The 25,766-nt window shown below is 36.3% G+C and overlaps 1 protein-coding gene across 17 annotated transcripts in view; it reads left to right on the top strand.

Moving 5' to 3' along the window:
* Positions 1-25,766, top strand: part of ERC2 (ELKS/RAB6-interacting/CAST family member 2) — a 416,897-nt gene that overhangs the window by 2,500 nt on the left and 388,631 nt on the right. For all 17 annotated transcript variants that reach the window (XR_008451688.1, XR_008451687.1, XR_008451686.1 and 14 more), the window contains exon 2: positions 11,010-11,813. Coding sequence is in view for 1 of the 17 variants with exons in the window: in XM_054076666.1 (XP_053932641.1) it covers positions 11,157-11,813 (657 nt within the window). In the remaining 16 variants the exon portion in view is untranslated. The remainder of the gene's footprint in view (positions 1-11,009; positions 11,814-25,766) is intronic.

The raw sequence follows: 25,766 nt of genomic DNA, 5'->3' as shown, positions 1-25,766 counted from the left end.
CAGCTCAGGGTGAAACTAGATGTTTAAACTGTGGAGAAACTAGGTGTGGTATCTCTCACAAATGTGCCCCGGGTGGGGTAGATATTGGGTACTGAGAGATCTTGGGGTTTTTTTTGTCATTCACTTGTACTATGTCTTCAAATACACGTTTTATTTTATCACCTCTGCCATTTCAAATGCAAGGGGAAGGGGACAGTGAAAGAGAAAGTGAGTGTATGGACTATTCTTATTCTCTCTGAAATGCCATTTGGTCACTTGAGAGAATAGGTGGTAAAAATACTGACTCCAGAAAACACAGTAGATAGTTTTGAAGGGTAGTGCTGAGAATTGAAAGGTTATTTCTGTGTTGCAGACAGTCTGTTTAGACAGGTTTGGAGGAGACTTGCCTGCCATTAGCTTTAAGTAGCTCCTATTAGTCCTGCTCGTTTGATAGGGTACCTGGGCTGATATGGCATCTTCCTGAATGGGGAAGGTGATACCATATTGTTTTCTTTCATCACTCTAGCACTGAGATCAGGTGCTTTGACTTCTTCTTTGTGTGGGGTTTTTTCTTCCTATACTACGAAGATGAGTTTATGAATGTGAAGTGTCTTCTTTCTTGAACCAAGATGCATCCCTTTTTCCAGGGGTAGAGGGTTCAGTTCCTGAAATGGTTTCTCTCCTTCCCAAGCATGAAGGAGAGAGAGGCATGCAGAGGCATCTTTTGTAGTTTCCCGTCTTACTGTGCAAGATGGAGTTCATTGTATGCCTTTGGTCTTCCTGAGCATTGACCTCCTTTCACCTTCTGTTAGTGTTTAAATGCTTTGTTATACTCATTATACTTGGAATACTCTATAGTGGTTAAGCTGCATTTGAAGGAGACCAGTCTCCCCATATTGTGTATTTTATGAGTGGTTCTTCAATTCCCCTAAAGTGCTGGTAGCCGAATTCGGGGTCAAATTCTGATGAGTGGTAGTGTAAGATATAATTATCCATGCCAGTTGCCCCTCCTCTCTTGCCTGTTCTGAAGGCTGTAGAAAGATGGCAAGGGAGGAGATAGCCCATATTCTTGGTAGCCAGATACTGTGAGCACGTTCGACTGTCTAAGGTCAAATAGAGCGGATATGTGGAGAACTAGGTATTTTGCATGCATGCTTTTGTAAAAGAATGCTTTGTGTGGTTTTATTGCTTTAGAAAGATGATTCTTGCAGACCTTTCAAGGATGACTAATGGAAAAGAGTGGGTTGTTCACCCCTCAGAGGGTGAGGCAACCAGCCTGTGTATCCCTTCCAAAGATAACATATGTTATTCCACCTGTATCTCTTATGGTGTTTAGTATATTTTTATCCACTGTGATGCATTTGTTATCCTCTCAGTTTAATTTGGTTTGTAAGATGCCGAGACTATATATGCAGATGATTAGTCAGATCCACCTAGGAACTGTAACAGCAATACTGGATTTTTTTATTATTTTTTTTTCTGGTAATGTGACTGCTCTTTTATTTGTGAGATTGTATTTGGTTCTGTCAGTTTTAGGATTGCTTTAAAATATTTTTATGATGTAAGTTTTAGTTTTTGAGTGATCTTATATGTACTTAGCAATGACAAGATTGACTCAACTTATTTATTTTGCAACATTAATGCTAGTATATATTTTCTACAAAGCCCTGATAAAAGGGCAAGAGTTACTTTAAAGTGAGATTATAATTTCTTTTTGAGGAGCGTAGCTGATAAAGGGAGAGCTCAAACAAAACTGTCTAATTGAACTGGATAGTGCTGCTTCTTCTGGGTGATACTTAGAAGAAAGTGCAAAGGCCGATCAGCAGAAACATTACTTAAATCTTTTTCTGGAGCACTTAACTTTTAATTGGTCACTTTAAGTAATGCATTTTATAAAGAAACAATCTTTTTGAAATAGTGAGATGGATTTATGTTGTTTTGTTACTGTGTGTATATAAGGTGTGAGGATGGGGAAAAAAATACTTGCTTATTTGCTTTGAGACTGGTTGTGAACTCTTTGTTGCATGTGCCCGAGAAAGTTTGTGTGCATAGATACAAATGTTTATTTGTTGGAGAAAAGGTAAATGTAGTTCTAGGAATTAACATTTGTGGTATACTATTCAAGTAGTGGTGTTGCTTTCTTGGTTGTTAATCTCGTGGAGGTCTTATGGTTCATTTAGTGATAGTAGATTTTGAAATATCTGAAATAGCCAGATTTTGATTTGGAGTCATTATAACAATTAGGAACACAAAGCTCATCTCCTTTCAGAGACAGTCGGTCAGGGGCTGAGCTCTGACAAAAGAGAGAATAGTAGCAAAGATGTTTTAGCACTTCTGGGTATGGCTCCATTGCCGTTCACAGAAACATGAAATTCCTTCATGACATTAGAAGTGTAGACTTCTGGATGGACAGTTTACATGTTTGGAAAGTTGCATATCACTGTGATCTCTTTAATTTGTAATGAGAATGAAGGAGAACTCTAGCGTCACTTTCTATTCTTCTAGGATGGCAGGTGGATGTGTCTAAGAACTTGAGGTGTAGCTTAGAGTCTCAAGATATTATGGGAACCTTTTACATTTCGGATGTTTAGCAAGGCTTAATATTTTCTGAGAATTAAATTTTTTTTTTTGAAAGGGGTTATCGGCTTTCTATAGCGCTTTCTAGACAATGTGCAAAACTCAATCTTGCAGATGAACATTCACTGGAAATGCTTCAGACTAGTTAACGTGTGACTACTTCTAATGACCAATGCACTTTTTATTTTCTTGAAGTATCCCACTTTTAGCAAGTGCTATCTTAAGCTTCTATTTGCTTGTCATGCTTATTATCCTATCCCTCTAACTGAAATTATAGTGTAGATGTAGAATCTAGCAGCTAAGTTCTACAGAAATGGAAAATTAGGCGATATTTATTTTAGAGTTAAATCACATTAAAAAAAAATCCCAAATTGTGAGGGAAATGCCATGGGATGGTGAAAGTAGTGAAAAGATTAGTGGAAGATAAATGGTATTTGTATGTGTGAAAGTGACATGCTGTAGTTGCTGGGATAATTGTGGAGTTGGAGTGGGAAGTCACTGAAGAAAGCAACCTCTATAATGATTGCCTAACTGGATTTAATGTGCAGCTTATTTCGAAAGAAGTGAATGAAATGTTAGAGAAGTCTCTGTCATGGCTGAATTTAGCCCAACAGATCACATGTTGGGCAGAGTGTTGGTAATATGTGGACAGTTTCCCTCAGAGTAGATCACACTCTTCCCAAGGGACCTGACCTGACTTATTTGCCATACTGCTCTACTGACTCTGAGAGGCTAACACGCTTTGGTGACTTAGTTCCAGTTCCTAATGGAGGTTTACTGCGTCTGTAGTTGTGGCTACACTATTTGGCATCCATTCGGATTATGTCACTGCAAAAATAGCAAATTGAATGGACTTGGAGACCACAGTACTTGAATTCTCAGCAACTGGTTTATTGTCACATACGGGTTGGATCCTGTTGGATGTTGTGCTGATGGTACTTCAGTTTTCAGTGTTGTTAACTGAGCACTTTTCATGGTCAGTAAAATTTACAGGTAATCTGCTAAGATACCTATTTCATTGTCTGTGGTATGTGTGACGTTTGAATCCTTTAATACCTTAATGAAACAGCATGAGTCTGTTATTTCTGTGATGATATGGACTTTCATTTAAACAGTCTTCTGTAGTGCGTTCTTTTACTTCAAAACATGTTGTTGAAATGCAGTTCTTGCCACTTACCATTCTTTGAACAATTCAGAATAGTGGACAAACATGACATGGTAAAGCATAGTTGTTCTTTTTGTTGACCAATGTTAAATTGTAGTGCCGGAAATGGATACTCTCAAGTGCTTCTCTGGAAGACAGTTTGCTGTGTAAAGCATGTGTTTTTTGATGGCTAAGAATTGACAGTCAGGATGTACCTTGGTTTTCATTTGTATATCTTTTATACAGATCTCATTTGAAATCTGCTCAGACTATTTGTTTTCCTAAAGGAAAGCAGTTAGAATAACATCTGTCATCAATGTCAAATGTTCATGTCAGATGCCTGTGAGGACTTAGAAATTGCACTTGGGAATTGGCATGTTAGTATGAATGTTGACAATGGGGATGCTTGCTGTTGCGTGTACATGTAACAAGAGTTTTCCATGTTCCACCTTTGTGGCTTTATTTGACTAATGTTGTTTATTTTGGCACTATCAAAACATTCCTGATGCATCAAAAGTGTGACTTTTCCTATTGTGGACAGAATTTGGAAGGAAATGTGTTTAATACCTTGATATTTTTCTTCTGTCATTCCTGAGCAGTTGACTGACTGTTTTGTTTCTTATTGCTAATCTCGTACACATAATAGCAAATAAGGTTATAGCAAGGGGAAAGACAGATATTAGGTGTCACACAGAGTTTACAAAAGCTTTCACTTTGAAGCAAGAGCTTTAGTATAAGCATGCATATGTAAAAACATTAAACTTTCTCAAAGGAGACTATTTTAATAAACTTTAAGACATTTTTTCTTGTTTTTATTTTTTTCATAGTCATTGAGCTAAAAATATCATTTGTTTGGCTAACCAGGTGCCTTAGAGAAGTCTTCCACAAAAGACTGGAGTTTGTAAATGCAGGCTTGCATTGATAAATGAGATTTCCTTTCAAGAAAGAAGTGGCAAGTGGCTAACAATTGCATGATGGAATGCACACTGAATACAGACTAGGATACAGAATTTGGCATATCTGCGAAGACTAAAGTGATAGGAATTCTTTCTCTGGAAAGGCAAATCTTGCCAAGCATTTAGAAATAGTTGTGTATCCTGAGAGGGTCGTTATGGTGCTGGAAAGTTGAGGAGACTTAAAAAAAACCAACAAAAAAGAAGAGATACTGACAGTGTTTTGAAATGTGTGTTTCTATCCCTTGTTACTGGTGATTCCCTGCCCCCAACAAAAAATAGCATCTTGGAGTTAAAAGTTGCAGAGAGTGTCAGCAAAACAATAACACAACGAGCTCAGAACAGTGAACTTTCATCAGTTAACACTGAGGGATTTTTACCCAAAGCCTTCGAAACTTTGCTTTTAACAACACTGCTAACACTGGTTCTCTAATTTCTTAAACAAAGGATGATGCTAAACATCCCTGCTTTTGTTGATTGATCATCAAATGAGAAACTTGTGTGGTGAGTGCCCTGTAACTTTTGATAAAGATACAACGTGTTCTAGAGGCAAAAATCAATGAAAATTATGATTCTGCTGTTGCTTGGCTTTAGAAGACTCGTTTTTTATGATCTATCTTCAGGTCTTTAATATTTGACACAACATAAGAAAAGGTAGTAAAAAAACAATCTTGATTGATGCCCAAGGGAGGCTTCCTGTTGTCACATGCAGGAGAGAATTCTTTTAGCAGAAGTGTTAGAAAATACTTAGTGTTTGAACATTGGAGAGAGACCTAACAAAAGTTACAAAGTAATGGAGATGTCAGTTGATGAAGTTTGAAGTATTACTCTTATTTAAAGCCCATTTCTAATTAATATTACACTCCAAAGTGGTTTTAAAACAATTACAATGTCTCTAAAATTGTAATAAAAAGTCATTGCATGGAAAAAACGTAGCTCTACTGAATTCTAGACTTGTTTTAAAACTTTGAGATTTGTATAGAAGAGAATTTGGAAGTTATTGTTGACTCTTCAGTTAAATATTCCTGGGTGTAATGTAATTGACAATCTTGATAATGCAGTCAGAACTGCTTGCTTTTCAAGGTATTTAATACTGTGTTTGGAGCAAATATTTCCATTGGTAGAGTTTCCTGATCGCGTGAAAAGTTCTAATTGCTGTCACTGCGCCTGGCAGTAGTAGAATACCTGCCAATTTTATCTTCCATGTGTGTCATTTAGATGCCTATTCAGCAGCCATTATTACTTTCGCCTTCATATACCATTTCTTTTGTATGAAAAAGAAATGAAAGGCAAAGGCAGGTGTGATGAGCTCTTCCTGTGAGGCAGTTCTTTCGTTTAGCATTGATGGGAGTTCAGGGACATCACCAGCCTGCAAGATCAAAACAAACTTTGAAACTAACTTTATACACAGCTATGTATGTACTACATTTAAAACTTACTACAAAAGAAAGTAGATAAATTAATGCTTATTGACAATTAAAACTAAATTTGTGCAGACTGTAGTAAAACGTTGATTTACGTTAGAAATGTTGATTCAGGGCACTCTAAGGAACCCAGATGAAGATAATGTTGCTTTTAATGTTGTCGTGTATATTTTGCTTTTCAAACTTCTAAGGAATAACGAAGAAGAATAATAGGAAGAAATGGGTAATTCTTCTGATAAAAAATGGTGGTGGTAAATAAGTAGTTTGATCAGTCTGATAGTGGTGAGGAGAAAAAAAGAATACTTTGGCCTCTTAATAACAATGCAGGTCTTGAACAAACCCTGTATGAATCTGTATTTTGTTGGTTATCTTTTTGTTACTTCATTGAAATAAGACACTTCGTGCTGCTTAGAAAAATGAAGGAAGGAGGCATATCGTATATAGATGTTGATTTTATCTAGTTTGCAGCTTTTTTTTTTGCTGTTTTTTTTCCAATCAGTGCATAAAATAAAAAAGACACACAAAGAAAACAAGTATTGTCTTTTATAAGGATATGTTGAGCCACTGTTGAAGTAGTCAAAACCCCAGGTAAACTAAAAGAATGTGCCAGAAATATTTCTGGCTCTTGGTCACTATGTTAAATACATAGACGTCTCTGGACTTCTGTGTATGATGATGGGTTTTGTTGTGATAAGAGCATTTAAATGATTCATTTATTTAAAAAAAAAAAAAAATCCTTACTGTTTGCCAGGATGTGTGTTGGTCAAACAGAACTCTCTGTGAATTGCCTTCCTTTTGTGGTATCTCGGAGTACAGGGAAGATGAGTCCTGGTGCAGAATAGAAGACCTATCTTCTACATCATCTCTTCTTTTTTATTATTTTTGGTTGGGAGCTGTGTAGTACTAAACAGTTTTTCTTAAAATGCTCAATAGCTTCTAAAACAGATTGATAATTTCTGCACTTAACTGTTGCTATATGTTATTTGTGGAGGACAGCTCAAAGGAAGGAGTTCCCTTAAAGCTTACAGTAGCATTTCAAATGTTTAAGCTCTTGGCTGAATGTTAGTATTGGTAAGTAATTGTGCAGAGCTATTGAGTATTTGGCTAATATCCAAACTTACTGCTGACTAGGTGGTTCTGGCCAGAGGAGAAGTCACAAACTCTAATTGGATTCTTAGCTTTCTAAGCATAATTATTGGGACTCTTTATTTTCCTTCCCCTGCCCCACTATCTGTATTTTTGTGGCTGTTCTGGCCCCACTATGTGTACATAAGGTGTATTGGACAAGTCAGCAAGTAGCTCCATGTTCAAATACTGATTATCAGTTGATAAGGAGACAGTAATTTTGACCCTTAGGAAACTCAGTGTGTCCTAGTCTGAGGGGAGGAAAAAACCCCAATCCAACAATGAAACACCTCAAAAACAGGAGAAGGAAGAAATCAACTCTTTATCTTTGTCTAAAAATTTTTGGCTGCTATTAGTGATATGAAGAATGATTTCTGTACTGTTATGGTGATGATTTAGATTTAGTAGTCGGTGTTCCTCCTGAGCACAGTATGAACGTTTGCTTGTATTATGTTTTCTGTCATGGAAGTATCTCATGAGGCAAGGTTTCCTGTGTTTTATTTCTGGCCCTATATCCAGTTACTGAAATTTTCCTACATTTCTTGGCGTTATCCAGCATAGTGTGATTTGATGTTTTTTACAATAAAGTTGTTAATTCTGCTGCGGAATTAGCCATGCTGCGTGCTGTCTAACACCTCCTTGTCAGTGAAAGTTCTAATATAGAACTGGGGAGAAATCTGGATGCCCTGTGGCTACGTAGAGACCTGGTAGCAAAGTTCAGACTGTTACCATTTTTTTTTTAATGTTTTCAAGTGTCTGATCTGAGACTGCTGGGCAGCTTAGGCCTAGATATTTAGCAGGAGGGACATGGGATGTAGCAATATATTGTATTTTCTTTTCTGGTCTGAATAGAAGAGGAATTTAATAATTTCATTAAAATTAATTTTGATGCCAAACTTCTGTCTGCCAAGATCTACTTAGCTGTTATTTTTTCCCTGAACCATGGCGATTCATAGAGCTCAGGAAACAGGCAAAATAGCCCCTGTTCTGAAAGTAAACTGCAATGCTTCTACACAAATATTTTGGACTTGTTATGAGAAGATTGACAGACAGTGCAGAAAGTTCTTACTTGCTTTGAACTTGGTGACATTGATTCATTTAATTTTTTTTTTTGGAGGTGGGGTGAGAGAATTAAAAGTATGTAACCAGTGAAACCCAGAAACTATTTCTGCAGAGTGCAGGTGATGGAACAAGGAAGAAATATGGAAAGCAAGCTAAGCCTAAGTTAGAAAAGCATCTAGAAAGCATTTTGGCATAAAATAGACTGCTCCTTATTTGCTGGGATTTTCTTGGCTGATGAGAGCGGGGAGTGGGGGGGGAAGTGTCCAGTGTCTTTCTCTGAGAATGCACGCTTAATTTTCTGAATCCTTTTATATGGTTTTGTTTCCAATGCAAACTATTAAAGTCACAATTATAATGGTTGGGGTTTAGGTCATACATTATGTACATTAAAACATTTTAAAATTAGAAAAGATTGAAACAAATAAATGAGCATCTAATTTTTTTAGTACTATTAAGCTGATTTTAGATTTTAATTCGCGAAGTAATCTTTTATGGGGGAATGTGTGCGATGGGTCTGCAGTCCATCCCAGGTACGACTGGATGAATTGGAGTGACTTTTTGTCTCAGAAATTTTTAGGGGCATATAAACTTCCTGAGTTGTATTGAAGCTCCTTTGTGCTTGCTACTGCAACATCTACAGTTCCTGGGATTCCATCAAGAAGGAAGGGTTTGTCTCTTCCGTTGTGGGTGTACTGTTCTTGTCTATACAGCTTCCCATCCTCTCCATAAGTTTCTTATGTTTCCTCTTGGTTCCACTTATCTTTATCTTCACCCCTTGCACTATGGTGCATAAAGGTTATGCTTTAGTTCAGCAAACCCATACTTGAAATACTTGGTGAAAAGTTGTTGCTTTAGAGTAATAATTACCCACCCAAATTAAAATAGCAATATGAAATCAATGTAGTTTTCAGTGTAGAATCATTTGTCTCACCTGCCCACTCTAAGCTAAACTAGAATGGCTCTGTGTCAGCTGGTTCTATGGGAAGATGCAAGAAGGGACCTCCTGTCTTTCCTTCTCTCCAGGCAGTAGATGATCTGTGTGGCATTTGTTGAGGCCTTAAGGCTGATATTGCTTCTTCATACCTCCAATTCCTGATGTGTTGAGACACACAGTAAATCTTCCTGAAGCTAAGAACACTCTGTGTATAGGCAGTAAAGAGTAGAAAATTAGGTATGTGCCTCTGTTCCCTTTTCCATAAAGCAATGGTGTGTGGTTTCTATGCATCTGAGAGTTTTCACAGCTGTAAAGAAAGTCTCAAGGTTTATCCTTGAAATATCTCAGTGAATTCAGATGCATACTGGTAATTCAGATTAAACTAAAGTGGTTTAGAGTGTGCTGGCTGTTGAGCTTGATGGAAATGTTGCACATATATGAATTCTAAGAATGCTTGGTAAGGTGTGATGTGAGATGTGTGGGATAGCGAGGGGTCAGAGAAGAGCTCAGCATGCTTCTTGTTTGCTGGCATCATTAGTATCCTTAATGTTTTATGCTAACATTGTTGGTGAGGATTTAACACATTTAGGGTTATTAATAAATGACCTCAAATAATCCTCCTGCCTGCATCAACACATGTTTACACAGCAAATGTAGAACAGGTGTTCTAAATTACTGCAAAATAATGTACTCATAGATAGTGTGGATGCCTTGAAGGTGTGGTTAAAGCTTATTGGACTTGACTGAATATCTCTTGTTCTTCCTCTAATTACCTTTGAAATAAATGGTACTAGATTTGGTTAATGACCACCAATTAAATACTACACAGTTATTGAAATGTTTAGAATTGTTTTATAAAAATAAATAAATCACTGGGTATGCTTAATCCTAAAGTCTTATTTGTATGTTTATATCAATGCTGTGTAAAGTTAGTAAACTTAGTTGAAATGTGGTAAATGTATAATTATTGTACTGAAGAATTTGTAAACAGAGCATTGGTCCACCTCTATCTATTGTTTGGTTAAATAAATTAGCATGGTAAATCTATCAAAGTAATAATATGCTATCTGTATGAAAAGAAAGAAGGAAATTTGTATTTCATAAGCACTCCTTTTCTAAATGAAAACCTAGTTTATTCCCAAGCAGCCTTTTCCTGAGAGTCTTATTAACAACAAATATTAGCAAGCTAGTATTTAATTGAACAAATAATAATGTATTGTAATACATAATTGTTTAGAAGGAAATATTCACTCAAATAAGCGTGATAGTTTTTTTCTTACTAAACTGTTTTTACTGGTTACGTCAAACACTTGAAATGTTTCCTTCGTCCTTTTTCCTATCTGAAAACCCCAATCTAAACAAAAATGAAACCCCCTGCCTATTTTTTTATTCTGTCTGAATTAATCTAATATTGCTGGAGACTATGCTGCTCAATTATCAACTATCAATATCTTAGTTTAGGTAGTTCTTGATGCCAACAAGAACTGTTTCTTTTTTAATATATAATTCCACATGGTCAGTCATCTAAGTTCGTTAACATTAGCTAAGATGTTTTAGGGCCCATGGTGTTTATTGCACTATAAAGCTTGTTAGAAAATATTCTGACACTTTTACTTATTTTATCAGGAAGGAAATGAGCATGAATGATACGAGTTTGAAAATGCATTTTTAACTAGTCATCCTGAATAACAAATATATAGTAAATTTTTTATTTACTCTTGGAAGTAGGTTATTTATTCTCTGATGCATGCTGATTACTTGTTAACTTATTTTCCAAGATGAAAATTCACTTCCTTTTATGTTTTTTACAGGTCTCTGCCTTTGGAGGAACCTGTGGATTTTTGTCTACTGGGAGAATGCAGTGAAACTGCCAATATTTCTAGCTGGAATTATAGATTTATTATTAAACTTTAGTGTTACTAATTTCTTACTAAATAGTACCTCAAAGTAGAAGAAAAATGTACGGAAGTGCAAGAACAATCGGTAACTTAGAAGGAAGTCCCTCCAGATCTCCTCGCTTGCCAAGGTCTCCTCGCCTGGGCCATAGGCGAACGAGCAGTGGAGGAGGAGGAGGAACAGGTAAGACGTTATCAATGGAGAACATCCAGTCCCTTAATGCAGCCTATGCAACATCTGGACCAATGTATCTGAGTGACCATGAAGGTGTAGCTTCTACTACTTTCCCAAAGGGCACAATGACTCTTGGAAGGGCTACAAATCGAGCTGTGTATGGTGGTCGAGTCACAGCTATGGGGAGCAGTCCTAATATTGCTTCAGCTGGACTTTCGCACACAGATGTCCTTTCTTATACCGATCAGCATGGAGGTCTGACCACATCTTCGCACCATCACCACCATCAGGTTCCTTCTATGCTGAGACAGGTTAGAGATAGTACCATGTTAGACCTACAGGCACAGCTTAAGGAGCTACAGAGGGAGAACGATCTTCTCAGAAAAGAACTAGACATTAAGGACAGTAAGCTGGGATCCTCCATGAATAGCATCAAAACTTTCTGGAGTCCTGAGCTAAAGAAAGAAAGAGTGTTGAGGAAAGAAGAAGCAGCCAGAATGTCAGTTCTTAAAGAACAAATGAGAGTTTCCCATGAAGAAAATCAGGTAAGTAATTCTGAAAGCTTCTTTCTGTTGGTTTACAGCTAAGTACTTGATGTTTTACTTCTGTTATTGTATCCTATACTGGAACAACAGGACATTTACAACAGGAATTGTGTCTTGATCTATCTGCCTCTGTCTGTTAACTGGTAGGAAAGGACCTTAGTAAGAATCTGAATGCAGGTTATAATTTCCCGCTGAAGAGAGAGATGGTTTGTTGCTACCCTTTTTCTTATTTTTAAGACTTTCTCAAGCGTCTTTTTTTGCAGCAACAGTCTAAATACACTCAGCAGCATTTTTTAAGAGGTAAACGAGCCCCTTCTGCAAAAGCATAAACAAACACCCAGAGGCATATTTTGTATTAGCTCTATAGAGATTTAGCTGCCTGTTAATTTTTTTTTTTAGTTTAAGAGAAGATGAGATATTAAATCTTCATATGCAACATCCTGTAATTCTACATGATAGAAAGAAGTTGAAGTTGTGGTTTCAGCAACGTTTTGAAATGTGTGTCTAGGAAAAAGAGCATCTTGTGAATATGTATTTCAAGTACTTCTGTTCACAACATAACCTTCTTTTCCCCAAGTTATAAAAAGATTGAAGTATTTTAATCTGGAGGAATAAAGCTTTAAGGTCAGGCTTTAAGTCTCTGCTGTTTCACAAAGCTATACAAAACAGTGGCAAAGAAGAGATGAAAAAATTTCTCTTATTGCTGTCTCCACACACTTTTTGGCTGCTGGTCTTATTTTAAAGCTGCTCCTTTTTATGCCATCTGTTAACTTCCCCCAGACAAAACCACAATCCTGTATTTCTCTCACTTTCATCTTTGCAATCTAAACTTCTTCACTGGTAGGCAACAACAACTGATATTTTTAATTTACTTCCAAGTTTGTGACAATCGGTGCTTCTCTCCCAACTTTCTGCCTCTTAGGCATGTCATGAGCCTAAATATGGAGCTAACAAGACTGATACCAGTGACTTCAGTGAGACACTGGTCTTGATCAGGAATTCAGTACAGTGAATTAATTTATTATTTTCTTGTGTATCCACACTGACAGTAATGGTGAATATTTATTTATAGCAGGTGTACTATGATGCTGCTAGACCCATATATTTCCAAAGCATGTTTGAAGGTTCTAGTTTTGAAAAGCCTATTGGCTAGACATGCTAATCTTGATAGTAGCTGTCACCTTAGCAGTAGGAGGAATGTTGCAGTAGACTTCTTATGGAAATGTTATGTTAATATCTCGTATTGGCATTTGGAATCAATCTGGTATTTGGAGACTTTTCTCACCTGCCACAGTGATTATGTGTTGTGTTTTTGTTTGGTCTGTGTTTGTTTTTTTTCTTTTCTAAAAGCTGTTTTGTCATTTTCAGGGCAAGTAAGTTAGCAACCCTGTTAGTTCTCCTATTCATTCACTCAGGGAAGATTGTATCTTTTTATTTTTCACAACTGCTCTTCTTTTCATGTAAGGGTGATCCTAACAAAAGACAAAAAGAATGTATTTTACCCTATTTATATATTTAAAATGCGTCCTTACTTTGTAACAAAATAACAAAGACTAAGTGGTCCAGTAGTCCATTTTTGACAGTATCCAAAAGTTCACAGAACAGACGTGGTAGACAGGTGATACCTCCACTGAATACTCTGAGCTACAGTTTCCACATGCTTAACTCTCTGAACTTTTGTTTTAATTAAGCCAATTGCTTTTAGACCTATATAAAATCGTACTGTCCACAACTCATAACAGCAAATGACACAGCTTAGCCTGTCATGTGAAGAGCCACTGTTATTAATTTGTTTTTGCACTAGACTTTGACTGTTTTGCTTGGGTTTCCTGTTCTTTGTACTGGAAGAAACATTAAATAGTTGGTGTCTGGTGCCAGTCTCAATGCCACCTATGATTTTTCCAGGCACCATGATCAGATCTGTCTCTCAGTTCTTTTTTAGACGGGAGAATCTTAGCATGTGTGATAGTTCCTTTCATGAAACTGTGACATTTCTTTGATTTTTCTCCGAATCTTTTTCAGACCTGTTACTTTTTTTTGTGTGTGTAAAACGAGTCGTGCATTGATGTTAGTGTTTGCCCTTTTATTCTGTACATCTCTCTCAACAATTCCCAACAGTCAATTTGTTTCTTTTTTCTAGCTTTGGATGACTTTTTTCTTTTACTGCTATTGAGTACTGAGCTAATATTGTAATAGGAATGTTTGTCATAGCTGAAGAGTCTTACTAGTGGTTATAATCAGTTTAGATCCTGGTTTATTATGCATGAATGTAGGATTATTTTCACTTATGTATGACTTCACATTTATCTTCCTGAATTTCATCTACCAACCCTTGCAGAGTTGCTTAGTCTTATCAAATCCTGCTTTGCATTTAGCTTTTGTCTACTGCCTTGAATAACCTGATATAATGACAAAAAAATAGTCATTTTACTGTTCACCGTGTCTGGGTTGCTGAGGATATGTCAGACAGCACAAAACCCAGCCACAAGGTTCCAGCAAAACTCCACAGGGACCTTCTGTTGGTTTTATGACTTGACCATGTGTTTCTGCTATTTCCTCTCTTGTGATTAAATATTTATATATGAAAGGACCATCCCTCTTATCTAATTGCCCCCTAGTTTTCTTGTAAGCATTTGGAGACAAGCCTTTCTGAAGGAATGGCTTTCGGAAGTTCAGGCTGACTGGGTCAGCTAGTTTGTCAGTCTTATCCACATGGCAATTGAGTCTCTCAAACAACTAATTTCAATTATCAAAAAGCTATGATTTTAAAGATAATATTTTTTTGTGGGCATCTAGGAATGTGATCCATCACATCTGTACTAAAAGGTGATGGATCTGTCCTTGTGTGTCTGAGGGTTATGACTTATAAAACTTCTTTTTGTGAAAATTGAGATGTTTCTTACTGAAATGTTAAAAACTGTTTTCAGATTGGCTGTGCATGATGAGATTGATGCTGAATGGGGCCCTTAGTCCCATAGTCAGCTTCAAGAAGTCCCAGGAGACTGGAGAAGGGCAAATCTAGTTGCCTGCTGAAGGGAAAAACGAACTAGGGGGGATAGAGTGAGACATGAGTGAATTATAAATTTGGTGTTTTTATTGTGGTTTCTGGAAAACTATTGTAAGAACAATCAGAAGTAATTATTTGTAAGCTGTATTAGTTACTTGCATTTAAATAATCAATAGTTATTTCTAGAATACTAGGAATATGGGGAAAATATAAAAAAAAGGCTAATACTGAATATGGATTCATCAAGAGTAATGTTAAACAAGTCTGATCATCTTGGATGACAGGAAAACAGGCTTTATGCGTAAGGAAAAAACAATAGTAACATATTACAACCCAAATTGTCTTGTCTTCCTATCCTCCTTTGTCATTCTTTGACGTTTTCTCACTGCACAATTAGTATTATTGTATAAATAGATTTATTATATAGATAGAAACAGGGAGTACTTTAGATGTATTTAGATGCTATTTAAAGTTGTTCTTCCTCTTTGAATCATCCAAGTGCAATTTCTCAATCAGATTTTGCACTTTTTCTTCCAGGTAGGTAGTTATTCTCTCTAACTGTCCTTGAATGTGTTCTACAGAAGGTGGTAACGTAGACGGTGGTAACGCAGAGCAGAAGGCTGTGAGGTGGAAAGAACTTGGAGGACACAAGTAGTTGTTCAGCAGTATTCATTCCCAGGATTGTTGCCTGTCTGTCAAAAGAAGAGGGAGAATTAGTTAAGCTATTTGGATTAGGTGGTCCTAAGACAACATATTAATGTTTCAGTTGAAATGATGCATTTATGAAATTGCAAGAACAGAATTTGATTTACTGTGATGCTTTAAAAATAAACTGGAAACTTACTTGCACAAAATAATACCCCTTTTCCCTACTTGTCATTATTTAATCCTATGTAATTAATACAAAATGAACCACTGTGTGCAATGAATGGTGGCTGTTTCTCATTCATGGTCTTGTGTTATTGCTGGAAATAAATGGTGAGTTTTTCTTTTTTCTTACAGAAAACCAGGTAATTTTAATTTGCTTAATGTATTTTTTTGAAGTCATACTATAAATATAATCTTTTTAGGAGTTCAGTTCCTGTCCTGATGCCTTAGGAGTTTGCTTCTGATTGAGATGAAGAGAAAGGATAAGAAGGGTAGTTCCTTTGTTCCTCTGAGAGGCTCATAGTTTTGAATATGAAATTGTTTCTTGAAGTAAGTTCTATATATCTGTAGCAATATGACTAACTCTTAGATGCTGCAATTAACAGAGTAGAGCCGATAAAATAATCAGTAGATGAGGGTATGTGTATTTATGAAGTGAGAACTCCAGGTTATTGGATGCAATAACTCAATGTTATTGCATGTGCTCTTAAGTTTTACTTTGATTCATGACAAGTATCTAAGTAGAACTGTAAAAGAAAATACACTAAAAATAATCTGAAATGACGTTTCCCTTCTTTGTATTAATTAAACTGCATTCTTAGTAAAACCAGTATCGGGCCAGTGTATAAGTTTTTTTTTAAAAAACAAAACCAAAACTCCAAACAACCCGAATTAAACATACCATACACTTATTTTGCTTTCTGATGCATTATGAACCATATGAAGTACACACTTTTAGTCATCTTTCTGCCTTGTAAAAGAAAAGTCAGGAAGCGAGGACTGCGATTCAGTTTGCTGTAACTTTGCTGGCTTATCTGGGAACCAGTCAGTGGAATTAAACATATAAAATTACAGATTTCTTTTTACTTGTAAAACCATGACAATTACTATGTATTAATATAGTAATATTTTTATTACTAATGTTTTTATTGGTTAGTATAATGTATGTTTAAACAAGCTTACTACTTCTTAACTTAACCCAGTGGTTTCCATGGCTGGGATCAATCCCACCTGCTTCCAGCCTTGACACTCATTGCATTAGACGCTGCTGGCATCCTAAATGCAAGTCAAAGGAAGCTGAAGAGCTGTTATCTTTTTGCTCTGGCCACTTCTGAGACCATTCTTCATCTTTTCTGGAGCTATTTTGTTTATGCCCATTGAAAGCCTGAAGGTTTGATCCTAGTGGAATAGGAAGGGAGTTGCCAGCGACTGGGTTTGAGTTCTTAGATAGGCATTTTCTTACTATTCCTCAAAGTATTACGCTTGATTACTGATGGGTGAGATGGTCCCTTATTGTTCCTAAATACCAGAGTTCTGGAGGGTATAAATCCCTTTCATCTTGTCTCTGTGTAAGTGTGTGCAATGTCACAAATTTTGAAGCTTATTGTGAATATTGAAGTTTTTACACGGAAAAGGTAAAGCTAGTAACCTGAGAAATGGAAATGTTCTGTTTATGTTTTTCTGTGCTTCGTGAGGTGTGTTGTAACATTAATAAACTAACTTAATAAGAATAAAAAAAATATTTTTTCAGTATATGTCTCTCAATAAGTAATCAACTTAAATATTTTCAAGTCGAATTTGTATCATAATATTTATGACCAGTGAAAGTCTATTCTAAGGTATATTAAAACCAGTAGGCTCAGCATTTTCATTCACCTTATTTTCTGTTTTTCACTGTGCTGTAGTTTGTTGCTTGTTTTTAAATACTTTTGTTTTAAGAGTTGCATGCATACTTGTTGATTTTAACTTTATTTTGGATGTTTTCACTGTTTTCTTCATTTGAGTTCATGTACATTGACGGCAATTTAGGTAAGTGCAAAATATTTTTTTTCTTTACGTTTTTCTAAGTGAGATATAGTGCTTAAGCATTTCAGTGTGTGGTACAGATGAAACATTATAGAGCAGAACTTCATTATCTGAAGATGGAAGTGTAATGAAGCAAAAGCACATCAGTAATTTTGTTTTTATTTCTAGTTTGAAAATAAAAATGTTTCTATGAAATGGGAAGAGGCTAAAATAGTAGAATTCTTCTGGTGAGGGATGCTGGTATATGGGTAGTGTGAGAGTGAACAAGCCATGCCAGAAGGGTGTGTGTTGCTCTCAGTGATGATGAGGGAAGGCTGCTAGCTCTGTGGTGGGGAGTGGGCGTAGATAAGGAGGTGCTCATGATACTGGAGATATCCAAGGAAATTTTGAGGAAGCAATAACCCATGTTTAAGGGTGAATGGGGAATGTAATTATTTTTAATGATTTTTTTTGTTTGTTTGTTTTAACCATGGGATTTTTAAATCAAAGAAAGCTTGGTAAGTACTGAATTAGAAAAAGAATAAGGGGAATGTGTCCTTGTAAGTGTGCAAGTGCTTGCTTGGTCTTGACTGAAGGTTTTCTGTGCGATAGGTAATAATACATGCACTGAAAATTGTATCACGTGTTGATAGTCATTTGGAAGGGATAGTTTTAAGTTATATCCTTTTGTGCATTTTTGACATGTAAAGAGATCTGAGGAAAGTAAACATTAATTTAATGTTCTGTTTCCTCCAGTATCTGAAAAAGATAAGGAGCATGACTTTTAGCCTCTAGGATGTGCTGTGCATACCTGTCAACTGAAGGAGTGCTATTATTGTGTTTCAAACAAAAGGTACATTATTCAACTTGTTAGAAATTAAAAGTTGTTGAAAATGTGATTTAAATTGAAAAGAATATGAGCAAAATACCTACTTTAGTCAGTTGGGTTACTTTTTTGCTGGTTTTTTTTGTGATTTGAGCTTTTTTTTGTTTAAAAAAATAGGTCATTCTCAGGCCAGTGCCAAATGCTGCCTTTAAAAAAGTTATTTCAGTTGCATCTTGAAGTCTTGGAATGAGTGTCAAAAAATGTCAGTGAGTGTTCTCTATAAAGGAGCATGAACAAGACCAGTTGCATTTTAAGGAAAGATGGATTGACACTACAGCAGAAAGAGCATTCCAGTAAAAGGCGTTAGGAATAGTGTAATACTATATGAGTCAGGATTGTGATCTTGTCAGCTTTGAACACATTGATATCCTTAGCTAGCATTTGGTGCCATAATTCTGAGATACTACAAAAAGTGCTGCTGTGTCTGCTGTGGGTTTTTTGTACTGTAATGATCATCTGCTGCATAAAACTTAAAACTGAAGTATTGTATGAAGAGTTTTCAGAACGGCTGTAGGTTTATTAGTTGATACTTAAGCTGAATTTAGTAATTTAATCCTGTTTGTTCAATTTCACTTACAACTGCAGATAGATTGGGGGGAAAAAAAGTACATCTAGCTGGAAATATATTGGGCTAAAACTGCTTTTAAGTTACCCTTTCTTTAGGCTTGTAGCAATACTTAAATGTATTCATTCTCTACCTGCTGCTAAGGCACACCTCAAGCGTGGCAGCTCCTGCCTTAAATTAGGGATCAGACTCACATGAACAATATGGTTTATCACAGATATCATAGATAATACAGCAAACATTATTCTTGGTAATTTATTTTGTGCTGATTGTGATGGAGCCTGAGGCTTATGTTTTTAACTTTTTTTTTTATTTCTCTGTTAGCTTCTGTAAACTGGTTTCCTTCCAGCCTATAAACTGTACTAGAGTTTATCTGCAAAAAATGCTGGAAATGACTCTTCAGAATTTTCTGTCATCTGAAGCAGAGGAGAGAAAGAGGAGAAAGTACTGGAAAAAATAATGAGTCATTCCTCTCTCATTATACGTTTTTAGTCTTTACTATTTCAGACATTTTCCCTTATTTTGATCCTTTTATCTTGAGTTTCCTGAGAATTGTTCCCAATTTATCTACCAGGCGGTTGATAATGCCATATTGCATTAGCCTGCAATAGGGAACTCCATCCTCTAGGCTATTTCTGAGAAACACAACCATTTTGGTAGTTCTGCAAAACATTATTTTTATTTATTTTACTTATAGACATAATTTCCTAACCTTTCTCTTTTTGGTTATCTTTCTGAGTTCATTTCAGATTGCTGTCAGGGTGAGGGGAATGTTATGATGGTGTTTTAACCTGTTGGTCACCAATTGAATTGGGTTCTGAATTTTTGCACGGTGGAGGGTTGTGGTTTGCTAATGTCATGCAGGGTTGGATTGTGACTTTATCTGTCATTTCCTCTGTTCAAGGTGTCTAGCATTCCTGACTATAGATCTGTATTTCCTTAGTGCCAGAGAGTCAGTTGTAAAAGCTGTCAGCTGCAAGATATGATTTGCTACTTGAATTTATTGCTAGAATATCTGTCAGTTGAGTTAGCAGAGAAGCTAGCATTTAGGAGCCCTTGGTGTATTTTATGGAGGATAACTTTGGTTCAGATTGTATTGCCTCTAGCAGGAGCAAATAATTCTTTTGAGTTCAGTAATTTTAGAATATTTGGCCTGTGGGATGGGGAAATAGTATTTACTTTTTGAATTTCCTTAAGCATCTGCCACAATATAGTTATTGCTTTTACTCTTGGTTTTTGAAGGTAATATACACAGCTAACAAAACCTGTGAAAAGAAGGCAGTAGATTTTCTGTCAAGTGCTTTCCAAACCCTAAAGGCAGAGGAATAAATGATGGTTTTGCCAAAAGGAAAATCCTGAGGCAAATCAATGTAAATATTTCAGTGTTAGAGACTTGGAGGACATGGAGGTCTTGCAAGGTGATCTCTGTTCCAGTTCCATCTATAATTGAACGAGTGCGAGGTCTCCAGCACATTACTTTTCTGTAGAAGAAAAGCAAAGTCAGCAGAAACTAGAGGAAAAGTGTAACACGCTTTGGGATGCAGCTTCAGAGGAGCAGCAAGCCCTTAAACAAGGTCTAGTTTTTGCACAGAACTAAGTTTTCCATGTAATTGACATCATTAATTGTAGAGTACAATTCTCAGTGCAGAATTGGCATTTGAATTGAAAGAACAATACAGAAAGAAACAGGGAGCTGTGCTCTGAAAATTAAAAAACTTCCTATGTATTTTGTTTGAAACTGTGTAAAATAATGTCATGTAGCTCTTTCAATTTGTACTAGAAAGTCTGAAAGAATAGTCCCGTTAGTGTGAAGTTTTTCCTTGGTGTGATATTAATTCCAGATAATTGTTACTGATAAAAGTCTTGTGGTGATAGGACGTGGGGGAACAGGAATAAACTGGAGAGGGGCAGATTTAGACTGGACATAAGGAAGAATTTCTTCATGATGAGCGTGGTGAGGCCCTGGCCCAGGTTGCCCAGGGAAGCTGTGGCTGCCCCATCCCTGGAGGTGTTCCAGGCCAGGTTGGATGGGCCTTGGGCACCTGATCCAGTGGGAGGTGTCTCTGCCCATGGCAGGGGGTAGGAACTAGGTGATCTTTAAGGTCCCTTCCAACCCAAACTATTCTATGATAAAGCATAATGTTTTTTATTTCAGTGAAGAAATGCCTTAATATCGTGCTATAGTATTCCTGCTGGATACTGTAGAAAGTAGAGGTGAAATAGTGGGGTTGGTATTTAAATTATACTGTACCAAAGCATTAATAAAATGTTTCAATCCATACTCAAAAAACACTGAAATCAACAGATCTGTGATAAAAGCCAACTGGTCTATTGAATTATATCCACAATCATATGCATACGTACACAAAATCATACATATTTGGAATGTTTAACATTCAGTGATCACGTTAAGTTCCTTCCCTGTGTCAAAAGTTTCTGCTGTTCTTGAAGTGTTGGAAACTAAACTGCATCTATTTGAATTTTGTGAGCAACCAAAATTCCCAGTTGCTGTTCTACATCCAAAATTGTATTTTTCCCATGCCACTCTGAAAGGGTGCCTACTTGTCAGCACAGCTCTCTTGAATACAGAGTACCTGTTACTTATATAAAAAATATTTAAAATAAAGGTTTGTACTGAGTTGGAAGTCAATATGAACACATCTAGGTACGCATTAGACTGTCTTATTTGTTTTGATACATGTTCTTAAAAAAAACCCAACGAAATGAACCTACAGCCTTCATTTCTGGAGATGATTAATATTGCCATGAAAATTACAATATACCACTGGAATGGTATTACAGTACTCTGGAAAATGAGTTCGTCCTACAAAACTTATTTTCAGCAAGGTGTGTTATACGCTAGTGTTAGTCTCACTAGGGAGTTTCTGGTACTTAAGAGATTTGGCATCTATAAATAAATATATGTATGAATAATCTCGTACTTTCCGTATACTAGAGAGAGATATTTTGTTTTAGATTCCTTATCATAGTTAAGGGAAATGGAAGTTATAGAGTAAAATGTACAAAAGTTGCTTAAGAAAGCAAAACCAGGCGTTCTTCATCCTGTACAAGCAGTTCATCCCCTGAAGAGGGAGAGCTGTCAGAATGAGAGTTTGAGCAATTAGGTGAAGATACTTAAGAGGCTCTTCCACCTGAATACACTGCATTATCCTGACTTCAGGACTGCAGTATAAAGCAGCAGTACTGGTCTGGAAAAGTCCAAGAAAAAATTTTTCTAAGTGTTTTAGAGAAGAGTGCAAGTGTTTTAAGTGTAAGTATATAGGTATAACCGTGGGAAAAAAACCCATGAAAACCTCTGGTTTTGAAAGGTTTTTTCAGATATTTGCTTCCCAGATGTGTCCAGTTGACTCATTTAGATTCTAAATATGTCAGACAGAATCTAATCTGTAGTTGATATTTTTGAGTTAAGCTTTTGGAATAATTTGGGAGTAAAATATATAAAATGCTTGGTGCCGTATTTAAGTGTTTTATGGCAAATGGTGTTACACAGTGTTGCACTAATATTTCAGGTATTTAAACACATCTCAATTAAAACAACAACCAAACAAAAAAAAAATGCCAACAAACCCCAACCCCCTAAGTAACCAGTACAGAAGTAATTTGGGAATAAGGCCTGGTGCAATGTTGGTCCTAATGTCTGTTTTTCTGTATAGATGTGCTTTCCCACTACATTTCCCCCTCTCCAATCTTCTTTCTCTGCATTTGCCAGTTTTGCAGGCATGGCTTTCTTGTCCAGCTGGTGCTGTTTATTTCAGAGTTACTACTTCAGTTCTTCTTTGGGTGCTAGATGCTAAATATTTGTGAAACTCATCATTTTTTATATGCCTTTTTGAAAGAAGTCCCATTGTGTGTAGAATTTCCATCTTTACATACAGATGAAGGTTTACTCTTAGTAGCTTTCAGGGCATTAATTTACCGTTTGGGCGCCCGTTAGGAATGGATGATTCAGTTTACAGTGTTTTGTTTAGACAATATTTCGTTTAAGTTTAATTTCTTTCAAATTCTACTCACAGGGTAAACAGGGTTCACAGAGCACTTTAAAATCACTTTATTTTTGTGCAAACTGTCAATCTCTCATACTCTTCTCCTGCTGCTTTCTCCCAATAGTTGTTGTTAGAATTTGTAATGTGCTGCTTTAGGGACAAAATACTTGGGTATTTTTCTCTGGGCAGTTTTTTTTTTTCAGCTGGATCACTTCCCTGTCTGTTCACATCTAGTCATGTGCTGGTGTAGAGCAGGTAGAGAGTCGAGTGGCTGAGAGTAGGAGGCTAAAGTGGAATCTCAACTGTCAGCAGCTCAGGTTCTGCTGTTGAGCCTTTGTGTTACTGAAGTTTGACTGCCTTTGGCACTTAAATTCTTGAAAGAAAGCTTGAATATCTGTGCTATACTGCAGTCTTTGTTTCAGACATACCTCAGTGGCTACAGAGAATAATATTTAGGTATTTTATATTTGCCTACTTGTATCACGAGAAAATAACTACTACTGATGTTTTTGCTACTGCAGTGTACAACACAATTTGCCATTGAATTACTTTGTCTTTGGCAGGTCAGTAGTGCAATATTCCTGATGTTGTCTTAGGTGTTTGCTCTGAACACTTCATTTACAAACACAGTAATGTTCAACAATTCTATTATCGCTTAAGGTGGTGTGCAAACTGTACCTGCCTCTGCAGTTCACAATCCCATTTACTAAATTGCAGGTAAGAATCTTAAGGAAAATAAAGTTGTTTGCTCTGAATGCTATAAAGAACTATACACCTGCATGTTTGCAGTAACTGTATTTTAAAGCATAGCATGTACACAACTATGTTGTTGTGCTTTCTATTTCAAATTGATAATTATTGCATGTGAACCAATCTTCCTGATCTGCCTACATGTTATTGAGATGATGTAGGTTTTTCTTTTAGTATCTTTCCGTTTTCTGCTATTTTTCTTGTGGTTTCTTTTGCTTCAGCAGTCTACTCTTTGAATAGTATCCAAGCAATGAGATATGTGTTTCTGAACGGTCTTACAGGTTTCTGTAGTGCTATTCTATTTCAGTTCGCATTTTCCTTTAAGCTGGGCAAAACCCGAATGATGCAGCAATATAAAAGGCTTTAGTAATCTTTCCTATTGAAAGTGGAGCATTTCAGTTTTTTGTACAGAAATCTTTAAAATAATTTAGCTGTATTGCACTAAGTATTTAAGAAACATTTTAGAAGATGTCTGTTTCTGAGAACTGTGGTGGCTTAATTCCAGAAAGGAAAAAAAAAAAACCCTATAGAGCAGCTAAAAAAGTTCATGCTTCTGTTGTGTATGGGCAGCTGGAAATACTCACTGAATAAATATGCTCTTTTTTGGTTTTAGCTTGTTGGATGTAGTATAAATCTTGAAGTTCAGAAACTCTATGGTCAAAGGTTTCATAGCTTCTAAGCATGTGAATTTCATTCCTGTGTTGCTTTTGAATATGGATTTCTGCCATCAAATCACTTAATTTGCCTTCATCAATCACAGGAAAGTATTTTTATATTTCAGTGACTGAGGCTTTGATTTCTTTCCTAGTGTGAAATGCCGCATCAGCTTTACATCAGCTCACGTTATGGTTCCCACTATTTTAGTTGTGTGGATTCTTGCTGTGCTGTAAGGGATTTCATGATTAAATGTCAATGTAACTGAACTCAAGTCTAACCTTTAAGACTGCTATAAATTTTACTAAATAAATATTCCTGTGAATGTTTTACTAATATAATTCTGTATTTCAAAGTTCAAAATTTAACTCTTCATAGCCATTGATTACCAAAATGTAAACCAAGGGATTTCATAACAGTAGGAGACAAGAACAGTAACTGTGCTTAAAGGAATACAAGAAATACTTTTCTTGTTGGATCTTATTCTTTACCTCATTTCCATTTTTGTTAGTTGTAGTTGCTGGGCTGGAATCATTCTGCTGAGTAAACATGCCTTTAAAGAGAAACAGTGAAAAGATGTGCTTTCAGGCCCCCTTCTATGTCATGTGTCAGTTCTAGTTCCTAACTCTCTGCACTTGGTAGTGAACCCCATCAATTTTTTAACGGGGGGAGGAGGAACCTTCTGTTGAAGAATAAAACTAATCAGAATCCCAGGATCAGTTTTGAATTGGTAAGGATGTCTGGCTATGACATAAATACCTGTACTTCATAGATAATATGCCTTATTTGGCATTGGGTCTGTAGTCTAAATATTAATTTTGACTTAGATGTCCTTTGACCTTCTTTTAGCCCTCTGGCTACTGTGCTTGATAAGCTATGTCTGCTGCTCTTCCAAGTTAGTGTTTAAATCTAATTAACCATGTTGACTTAGAGCAGCTGTGGATTTGCTCAGAGTTGTGGGTTGTCCAGTTCCTTCTGTGCAAGGAGCACTTCAAAAGCTTATTTAGATTTTATTTTGTTTTTAATTTTAACTTAAGAAAATGTTAATGTTGATTGCTCAGGGACATGGTTTAGTGGTTGATAGGAGTGGTTGGACTCGATGATCCAAGAGGTATTTTCCAACCTGGTGATTCTATGAGTAGGCTGTTCTCCCTTCAGGACTTTGGGCCAGTAAATTTCTCTGAAGTAAGGATGAAAAACCAAGACCTGAAAGGGAAACTGCAGTAAAAAGAAACTACCTTGCAAAAACTTAATGCAGCAGTATTTGTTAACAATCTATTAATCTAAGAAAATTTGCACTTGAGGATGCATAATGCATAGCTGGTTAAGTAATTAACAACTGGAAAATGCAACATTCATTAGTAATTTGATTTTTAATGGCTTTGATCATTCAGACCTGCCTTTCCATAGAATAGCTAAAGAAGCCATGAGGAAA

This window comes from Cuculus canorus, chromosome 11 (genome assembly GCF_017976375.1).
Source record: "Cuculus canorus isolate bCucCan1 chromosome 11, bCucCan1.pri, whole genome shotgun sequence".
Taxonomy (NCBI): domain Eukaryota; kingdom Metazoa; phylum Chordata; class Aves; order Cuculiformes; family Cuculidae; genus Cuculus; species Cuculus canorus.
The sequence above is the reverse complement of the archived record's forward strand: the minus strand, read 5'-3'. Positions and strand labels throughout refer to the sequence as shown.